Here is a 10,385-nt window from a genome sequence, read left to right on the forward strand (position 1 = left end):
CATCACGCCATGGATACCTCCGATTTCTTCCCGTATTTAAAATCTTGCAATCAGATTTTATCTCCCGGTGTTCACATCCACCCTTTAAACCCCTAGACCCGCCTCTGGTAATCAAAGTCGAAGAAGTAGACGTTTTGTAGATCTGGTAGTTCCATTGACTCTTGACAACTCGCACGTTGTAGTTCAAATGTCCTTGCTTGTTTGTTTATAACGTGACCAGGAAATTGATTGCCAAAAAAGTAAAAATAATTGTTTATTTATATTGACGAAAAACATTGCGCATTATTAGGATTGTTGTAATACCAAAGACGCCCCCAGTGCTCCCCCGATACCGGTTGAATTCAGTGAGGTTATTGCATGACTCATGAATTTCTGGATCACTTAATTCATTTTAAATTCGCAAACTGATAACAATTAATTTTAAGTACGTACTCGACGATATCAGCTATTATTTAATGCACATGTGTTCGACGTATACGCGAAGAGAATGTTATACTGTCCGCCTAACGTCTCCTTGTCCGAAGTTTGGATTGACCATGGCACGTCGAAGTGCTTCATGGATACGGTTTCCTCGTCGATCATCGGCGGATTCTTGCTGCTGGCGGGAACTATTCAGCTAATGATCTACAGGAAGTACGGCACGGAGGTGCCGCAGAGCGAGCTGTCGAAATCGTCGCTTTACCGCGTGCAGATCTTCTTCACGCTTCTAATACCGGTGATCGACGTGACGAAGTTCGTTTTGCAGGCGACCATTTTGGGAGACAAGCAGATCTACGGTTACATGGTAAGTGTGCCATTTGTTCCAAACTTGATTTTCGCCTCGGAAATTACACAAATGTGATTCACTACATATAAGTCTAATTTAGAGGGGGATGGGGAAATTGCAAATTTTCAAGGGCACTTTTGATTAATTTCAAAGTGCTACCACCATAAGTAGAAAGCTTAAAGTGGCACCAGCTCCCACTGAGTCTAATTTTTTCTCAAGATTCAGGTCTTAAGTCTCAGGTCTTTTAAATTTTCTCTCCCTCCGTCAAGCCTGGTAGGGCTCATAAGTTATTCCAAACCTCTCAATGTCCAGTCTTAGGTTTGAAGTCTCAGATCTAAGGCCCCTCAAGTTTTTTAAGCCGCTCAAGACTTAAAATTTATCTTGAGAGAAATTTGAGATACTTGAACCTCTTAAGTCTTTAATTTCTCCAAAGTCTCCACAGTCCCAAGCCTCAGCCCCTTCTCTCTCAAACGTCTCAATTCGCCCAAGTTTCCCAGTCTCAATTAGCAAAGTGTTACATTTCCAGTGACTTTCCCAAGGTCCCAAGTTTTAGGCCGCCGAACCTGTGGAAACGGAAGGGTGGGGGGTGGATCTCCAGTCTTCCAAGATTTTTTAAGGAATAACAAAATTTAATGTCTCGATTTCAGATACTCTCCCTGGTGATGACGCTGTTCGCTTACCCGTACTCGCTGCTCGTGCTGAAGAAGGAGAGGAACTTCCTGCTACCGTCGACGCCGCCTCGCGGTCACGGCCTCGTGCTGCTCCTCTTCTGGTCGTGCACCTTCATATCGGAGAACCTCGCCTTCGTCAACTTGGGCCAGAACGAGTGGTGGTTCAAGCTGAAAGAGTAAGGAGGTTTGCGAAAGACACAAATCTTAACAACCGCTTGTAGTACGAACGACCGAATCGAGATGGCGCTCTTCGTTCTTCGTTACATATCTTGCCTTGTGATTTTCGTGCTGGGATTGAAGGCGCCTGCCATCAAGCCGCCGAGTTATTTGGGAGTGGACCGTTCGAATATGAACATTCCGCTCATGGTGAGTATTTTTTTCCTCTTTTTCGTTTACCTTTTGTTTCTCAATGACCTTGGTGACCCAGAAGAAGGTCAAATGAATGAACTACTTGGGTCATTTATCTTCGTGGTAGTTCCAGATTTCCTTGTCCTTGGTGGTTTTCCGATCTTCCTTGTCTTTTATTTCTTGACGACTTTCCCCACCTTTGGCAAATTCCTAGTTTCAGATGTGAGGTTGATTGGAACTATCTTGATCATACTCTCAGTAGTTCCAAATTGAGATTAATTATGTCAAAATTTCACCCAGTGCACCCGTCACAATGTCCCTAAATGACAAAGGTCGATGGGTACCGATTGCCGGAAAAACCGACAAAGTTCACATCGTCAAATTAAAAGTGAAACTAAATTTCGAGGTGTCTCACGCGAAAGAGAGCATTAATTAATTAATTAATTTTTCAGGGCCAAAGCGAGAACGCGTCGACATGGAGGAACGCTTGGCACAAACTGCGCACCTTGGCGCCGTTTCTGTGGCCGAAAAAGGATCTCTGCCTTCAGCTACGCGTCATCATCTGCATCATTCTACTGGCGGCGGGCAGGGCGATTAATCTATACGTTCCCATTTATAATAAATTAATCGGTGAGCGGCCAACTGTAGAAATTTGGAAAACTAACTTGGCGATTTTCAGTTGATAGTATGACGATTACGCCTATCAGGTTTCGTTGGGATTGGATTTTAATTTATGTGGCTTTTAAGTTTTTACAGGGGGGCGGTACGGGGGGAATGGGACTTTTAAACAACTTACGCTCGTTTTTGTGGATTCGTATTCAGCAGTATACTACTAGGGAAATTGAGGTAAGTATTAATCTACAATGTAGATGGCGCTGCCAAAAATGATTAAGCAATTTTTTGCAGTGTCACTTTTTACTCACAAGATCATTAAAGGTCTATGACCCCATTTTTGTATTGTCATTTTTTAAGTCAATGTCCCTATTTTTGTGGTGTTAAATTTCAAGGTTGCCGCATTCTACTCCTAAGCTCATTAAATGTCAATGACTTATTTTAATATTTCATTTTCAAGGTTCTCAAAGTTCAATGACCCCATTTTTGTCGTATCTTAGTTCATTTTCAAGGTCAATTGTTCCATTTGTTGAGGTAGAAAACTTTGCTTTCAGGGCCACCTTAGCCAATGCCTTCATTTTTCCTTGTGTCGATTTTGATTTCAAAGGTCATCCAATGTCAATGGCCACATTTTTGTTTTACTTTCAAGGTCGTCCATTATCAATGTCCCCATTTGATCTGTAAGTAAACCACACGTGAGTTCAAGGACATTATTAGGACACAGAGCCTCTATGTACATACATGTATAATTCAGCCGGCGCCTTTCTTTTACTAAAGATAAAACATTGGTTTCTGGTCCGCTTGAAAATAAAATGTGACAAAAAATTGGAGGTAATTGATTTCTGATGACCTTGAAGACAATGCCACACAAAATTGACCTGTAATGACATTGAAAATAAAATATGACGTTACAAAACTAAATTACCTTTCAATGACCCTGGGAGTAAAGTGTGACACCGCCAATGAAGTCGTTGATCGTTGGTAACCTTGGATTAAAATATAAGATAAAATTTGGGTCATTGCTCTCTGACGACCTTGAAAACGAATGCCCTACTTTCCAAGCTCAAAGTCACATGGCATATAACCTTTGAATTTAACCTTGACCAACTGTCAAAAGTCACAACTAGGTGGCGGGTAACCTTGAACGGTCCAGGTTCGGCCTTATATGACCACTGACATGTTTATCAGGAGAGCATTTAAGCGTATTCCTACAAATTCTTTACCTTCTCGCGTTTTTTAACCTTAAGAGAGCAATATTTAAGATCATGTATCAGATTGACGTAGCACTCTTGTATTTTTTGACTGCAGATGCAGATTTTTTTAATTGTATTTCAAACAACTTGCTGAACAGTGTTGAACATTAAATTAAAGGAGAAGGCGCTGTAATCCCAATGACGTATTGGCAAATTTATCAATTAATTTATCCTTCTCCAAATTTAAACAATACATTTACAAACATTAATGCTTCAAAAATTGACTGACTTAGCGGGGACCCGCGACGGACGCTACGCTTCGCGGTTCCACGAGGGCCCCGTCCAGGGTCCCCGCTGGCGCGGAGCTCTAGCCGCTCGAGCGGCCTAGCGGCCTGGGCCAGTCCGGCCCTGGTTCCGACCGCAGTGGTCAGACCGTTTATATTTTTTTACGAGTTGATATTGGACCTAACAAATTCGATTAAAAAAAAGAGATTTATTAATTTTTTGAAACTTTCAAAAACTTAAAAAATGCTTAATTATTTTTATGTGTATTACTTATTAGACAGTATTTAAGAAAAGGTGCAATGTGTGCTAGAAAATACACAAGTCTCCACTCGAGTTTCAAATGATTAAAAAAGTACAGTGTGCACTATAGGCTCAGACGAGTTTAAAATTTTTTGGAAATAAAAAAATTTAAAATTTCTAGTATGTGTCCGACGGTATATTTTTTACAGTTGTTAAAAGTTGATGAATTCATTCACACTAAACCAATTTTGATTAAAAAATGAAATGTATTCATTTTTTGAAACTGTCAAAAACTTAATAATAATGTTTTTTTATTTTTGTTTATGTGTTTTAAGTATTTTGTGTCAGACTTTTTTTAATTTTTATGATTGATTGAATTCATTGGAATCATTCGACTAAAAATGAGGTTTATTAATTTTTTTTTAAATTGTTTATATGTACTTATTTTCAAAATTAAACAAAAATGAAAATTATTATGTATCAGTGTTTATACATATTTTTTAGAGTTAGTTAAATTTGAAAGGTATTTTGAACCAATTCAGCTCAGAAATGAGATTTTTTCGATTTTTTGAAATTTTCAAAAATTTATAAATTGCTTAATTGTTTGTGTATAAAAAAAATATTAGAAAATGGTGTAATCATTTTTAAAAACTTTACACAACTAAATGTAGATTAAAAAAAATGTCTCTTTAAGGTGGAATTGTTTAAACACCTCCACAGCTTATCATTACGTTGGCATCTAAGCAGAAAGACTGGCGAGGTGTTGAGGGTGATGGACCGCGGCACTGACAGCATAAACAACCTACTTAACTACATCATCTTTTCCATTACACCAACAATTGTTGATATTATCGTCGCCGTAATTTACTTTGTAAGCGTTTTCAATGGATGGTTCGGTTTAATCGTATTCTCCACGATGCTACTTTACATCGGTAAGTAGCACGAGTGAGTCGTTGCGTTCGCCAACCGTTTCGACTTGCAGTTGTTACAATTGCCGTAACGGAGTGGCGCACCAAGTTCCAAAGACGCATGAATCTCGCCGACAACGCCACGCGAGCGCGTAGCGTCGACTCGCTGCTCAATTTCGAGACGGTGAAGTACTACGGCGCGGAACAGTACGAGGTGGACGCTTTCCGCGACGTCGTCCTCAAGTACCAGGTTTGCAACGCGACAGGTCGAACTCGCCTCGTCATTGACTTGCGTTTCAGGAGGAAGAGTTTAAGGCCGCCATTACGTTGAACATCCTAAACACTCTACAGAATATCATAATTTGCGGCGGCCTCCTCGCCGGTAGCTTGCTTTGCGTTCACCTGGTCGTCGACGATCACAGCCTAACCGTCGGCGATTATGTGCTGTTCTCGAGCTACATCATACAGCTTTACGTTCCGCTGAACTGGTTCGGCACTTACTACCGGTTAGTACAATAGGAGTATTGAACTAATTTTCGAATGAAGTATTTCTGCGCATGCGCAGTCATTTTTTCATGTCATGTTTTGTTTAGGGCAACCGCATACGCGAAGAGGTCTTCTTAATGTCTTGCTTCAATCCTCTTTCAGCTAGCGAATCAGGAGAGCAGTTTCCTAGATGATAAGGAGAATATAATAGACTTTTTTCTTTCTAATGTATTAGGACGTCTTTTGACTAAGGTGGTAAAACTAACCTTTTCTCACAATTTCTTTCAAAGAGTGACTCCAAAAAAAACAGCACACATTTTAAACCAGGAAATACGACTTCGTGATTCAGCAACTCATCCACCCCTTCCCCGACGCACTGTGACAGATCCAGCCAATCCATGGAGGCCGCCGAACGAACACCGGAAAATAGCGGAAATACGTCCGTCGTTTCTTAAATTAGTGTATTATCCCTTCGTGTGCTAATTCCGAGAGTCCTTTTCAGGGCGATCCAAAAGAATTTCGTCGACATGGAGAACATGTTCGACCTGCTTCGCGAGGAGCAGGAGGTGATCGACGCGCCCGGCGCCCTCCCCATAGCCATGAAGCGCGGCGGCGTCGAATTTCGCAACGTCAGCTTCGGGTATCTTCCCGAGCGTGTAATTTTGAAAAACATAACCTTTTCCGTGCCGCCTGGGAAAACCGTGGCGCTGGTGGGTATACTCGCGACTTTGGGATTGTTTTAATTTTGTTCGGCTTTAAGGTGGGGCCTTCGGGAAGCGGGAAAAGTACGATAATAAGACTTTTATTTAGATTTTACGACGTGGACACCGGATCGATTATAGTCGACGATCAGAATGTTAAAACTGTAACGCAGGAGTCGCTCCGAAGGGCCATCGGTGTTGTACCTCAAGATACTGTTCTGTTTAATAACACTATTAAGTACGCCCCCACCCCACCCCCCGATGGCTGAAAACGATGTGTTCCAGGTATAATATAAGCTATGGGCGAATCGGCGCCTCCGACACGGAGGTTGTGCAGGCGGCACGTGGTGCAGATATTCATGACAGAATCCAAACCTTCCCATCCGGCTATGACACCGAGGTGGGCGAGCGAGGGCTACGACTGAGCGGGGGCGAAAAGCAGAGGGTGGCCATCGCGCGGACCCTCCTTAAGGCGCCCATCATTGTCCTCTTAGACGAGGCGACGAGCGCTTTAGATACACAGACTGAACGTAACATACAGGTACGACGAAGGACTGTCACGAACATATATTAACCGCGCACATTTAGGGAGCCTTAAGCGAGGTGTGTACGAATCGCACCACCATCATAGTGGCACATCGTCTGTCCACCATAATCCACGCCGACGAAATTCTCGTGTTAAAAGAAGGCGAAATTGTGGAGAGGGGAACGTACGTATACCTCCCACTGTGCATTTCTCTTTCAACTTTTTTTAGGCACTTGAATTTGGTGGGACAAGAAGGCGTCTACGCCGCCATGTGGAAGCAGCAGTTACAAAGTAGAGATAATAGTTCTGTAGAAAACAGTCTGGAACAGAGCGTCGATAGTAAAAATCCCATAGTATAATTGTGTCAAATGTGATAGGCAACAAAGTAATGTAGGTAATTATAATTAAAACAGCTTAACAGTCTATAATTGTTTGTTAAGGCGAGGAAAAAGCTGTGTGTTATTAATCTTTCTTTCTACCCTTCTTCTGTTTACATCTTTTTTTTTGTTTATATCGTAATAAAGATATATTTCTATTGTTATATTGACTCTTGGAAGACACTTCTTGCAACCATAGCATACTCCGAACGAGGGGCCAGATACCCGCCCGAGGAGCCGAGCACCAAGTTTTCAATTTCAAGTTTGTGATACGAGTAGCAACTGAATGTGAAGATTTAAGTCAAATGTCAATGCACCCGAAGAGTTTGAGGAACCTAGAATTTGCAGAACATTGACAGAATTTCAAAATCGAAACAATGGAAAAATGGTAATCTATGTCCGGAGAACATGCATTTATACAACGATTTTTAAGAAGGGCATCAGGAACGCCGAACATTTTAGGCGTTATGTACGAGTATCCATCAGTATACTTCTCTTTTTGCACTTCGTGCCTTATGAATTTTTTTTCTTAAGTTTGATGTGTGTATGAACTTGTTTGTAAACTAACACTTTTCGCCATGAAGAGACAGTCACGGGGGTGGTAAATAAGGGTAACCACATTTGTTACGACACCTAATCCCGGGACTGTTCTCAAATCTCAACTGTAGGCTCGGATACCCCGGACAAGCGAAGAGTTACCTATCATGAGGGCGAGATCCGGCTAACAGAAACTCTTCGGTTTAGAATCTATCTGAGTTGCGATTAATTGATTTCCACATATTTTGTTGTTAACATGAATTCGCCCTATATAACAATTACATTATTTCTATTCGAGATTATTGTGATCAAAATGGCATGTAATTTTGAAAGATCAACGCCACGCCACTGGAATAGTTCAAATAACCTTAAAAGAAAACAGCAAAGTTTGCGATCAGCTGACTGTCACTGAATTTGAATGGTTTTTAGGTTAGAAATAAAAATGAATATAACCGAAGAATTAAAAAATCGCGTAAAATTTATCGGAACTTCCCCCATAAAAGACGATCTCTTCAAACAGCTACTCGAACACAACTTCTCCACATTAACCGGAAAACCAGAGAGTAAGACCTCCTTTTCGGATGCTGTGCAGCGATTGCCTTCTTGTTCTAGATCTGAGCGTCCTTTACAACTCGAAACCCGATCTAATCAAAGAGGCTCACGCGATTTTGATGACGATCAGCGCAGAATTCGGTCGTCACGATCTGACCAAAGAGGAGGTGAGGTCGTTTTTGATCGATTGTAACTTTAGCACCGGCCGAGCGGCGGTATTCTCCGAACTGTACGATCGCAACAAGAGAGATTTGCAGGTCGCCTTGGGTAAAATTGGCAGTCATCCGCCGCACATTGTCGATGCCGAGTGGAAAATCGATTACATAGTCAAGGTACGAGGTGGAGTTGTTGTTAAGTGCCTGCCACGCGATACTTGCTTTTTAGGCGAGTAATTTGGATCATTCCGAGGGACCCATCTTTCGGATAGCTCTGGTAACGAGTAAGTTTGATGAAGATTCGGGAAGTAAAGGGATTGAGCGAGTGTACTTCACTTGTAATGGCCAGGAGTTGCAGGATCTCGTTTACAAATTGAAAGATGCAGTTCGTCACTGTCAACGTTTGACTTCAGAATGATTGTTTGATATTAGAGTATTTTATGTTTCCATTAAAAGCCAGAAATAACTGTAGTCTGGTCAATCTATCCCGTTTCCCCATATCAAATTAAATTTGATGAGAGAGAGATAGTTTACTGCTGATGATTAATATATAAAAAATTCCGAAAATGACCGCTAATGTTAATGTATTAAACAAGTAAACAGGTTTTCGCCCTAAGGCGAGTAAGTAGCGCATTTTGCATGCATTTATAAGTACTTTTCCAAAGGCTATGGAGTATGGCTATGAAATATGTTCATAAGTTATAAATAAGGAAGTTGATACGTTACCTGAATTATACCTTTAAATCAATGAATATTGTCATTGCCTTTAACAGAAGCATCTGTGATTATGCGACGAACTTCGCACAAATGGCATGAAAACGAAATAAATTTACAAGTTACTATAACAAACACATCCTGTGAGCGACCGAAAGTAGCGGCAATAACCGGTAACACTCGGCGAGATGGAGGGGCAGACTCGAGCGCCACTAAGCGCGTACGGTCTCGCCCCTGGTCATGGTGCGGTAGCAACGGTTTGGCGGATCGGGCTCGGAAGTTGTTGTAAAGTGTTCCGAAGTCAAGTTCACAGGTAAAATTTAAAAACGCAGGAGAAAGTCCGGTATAATCTTGTTTTTTTTTCCTGTAAAAACTGTTTAATTTATGAATTTAACAAAAGGTTACAACATTAACATATTGCAAATAAAATTGTTTAAAAACAAAAAAAAATACCCTATACTTACAATATAAAAAATTTCATTAAATGCTGTCTCTGGCGGTAGAGTGCCTAAAATACAAGCCGCAGTTCCCTGCAAAACTGAATCTTTGTTTTAAAAATTCAAAACGTTTTTCTTGAGTTTTTTTAAAAGTTTAGTTGGCACGTTCTACGGGATTGGCTTGTGGAGTATAGGGTGGTGTGAAACAGTGGATAGTCGACTGTCTTTGGTCAGCGGTATCTGCCAATACCTTTGTTTAAGGTCAATGCTTGAAATGTAGCGGACTGGACGGAGGCGGTCCACAATCTCCATTATGAACGGTAACGGATAGGCATCTTTAATAGTGACTACGTTCACTTTCCGGAAATGGATACATAAACGCATTTTGCCATCTTTCTTTCGGCCCATGAAGTACTTGAGCTAATTCAGTACATTACTATGAGAGAATTCCAAATGTGTGTTCACTTTAAGGACCAATCTTGAATATTCTGGTCGTTTTGGATTCTACATGTAAGAAGTTCTGTTAAATCTGACAACGATGCATGCGGCCATTTTGGAAAATGCTTCCGCTTGACCAATGTGTTTTTAAAACTTTTATTAATACTGTTTTCATAATATACAGTGCACAAATTTTAAATCTGTATAAAAATTAAACATTTATTACAATGAATAACAAAGACGTTACACAAGTAAAATCGAAAAAAAAAAAAAAATTTACCCACGGTCGGTCGGTCGTAGAACAAAAAGTTTAACGCATATTGCGAACCGGTATCATCACTGAGAACCTAAGCTACATAATTTAATATTGTAAATAATACGCTAGTATCAAAGCTTCACAAAAAAGTAATATAAAAAATATACAAATAATACACATATC

General features: G+C 40.7%; 2 protein-coding genes across 2 annotated transcripts; both read left to right on the forward strand.

Annotated features, from left to right (window-relative positions):
• The first annotated feature begins 164 nt into the window (after positions 1–164).
• LOC116161354 (ATP-binding cassette sub-family B member 6, mitochondrial-like) lies at positions 165–7,159 on the forward strand. The gene is made up of 13 exons (XM_031474682.1): positions 165–784; positions 1,414–1,613; positions 1,659–1,803; positions 2,238–2,415; positions 2,465–2,631; positions 4,810–5,047; positions 5,098–5,273; positions 5,324–5,529; positions 6,012–6,219; positions 6,270–6,448; positions 6,496–6,751; positions 6,799–6,920; positions 6,966–7,159. Exons 1-13 carry the CDS (start codon positions 488–490, stop codon positions 7,093–7,095), a joined length of 2,502 nt encoding a protein of 833 aa, XP_031330542.1. The 5' UTR covers positions 165–487; the 3' UTR covers positions 7,096–7,159.
• An 879-nt stretch (positions 7,160–8,038) lies between these two features.
• Positions 8,039–8,829, forward strand: LOC116161706 (COMM domain-containing protein 3-like). Its single transcript, XM_031475153.1, has 3 exons — positions 8,039–8,213; positions 8,263–8,534; positions 8,587–8,829. The coding sequence occupies exons 1-3, from the start codon at positions 8,069–8,071 to the stop codon at positions 8,773–8,775; spliced, it is 606 nt and encodes a 201-aa protein (XP_031331013.1). The 5' UTR covers positions 8,039–8,068; the 3' UTR covers positions 8,776–8,829.
• Positions 8,830–10,385: the final 1,556 nt, after the last annotated feature.

The sequence above is a fragment of the Photinus pyralis genome, unplaced genomic scaffold, assembly GCF_008802855.1.
Source record: "Photinus pyralis isolate 1611_PpyrPB1 unplaced genomic scaffold, Ppyr1.3 Ppyr1.4_LG10, whole genome shotgun sequence".
NCBI lineage: Eukaryota > Metazoa > Arthropoda > Insecta > Coleoptera > Lampyridae > Photinus > Photinus pyralis.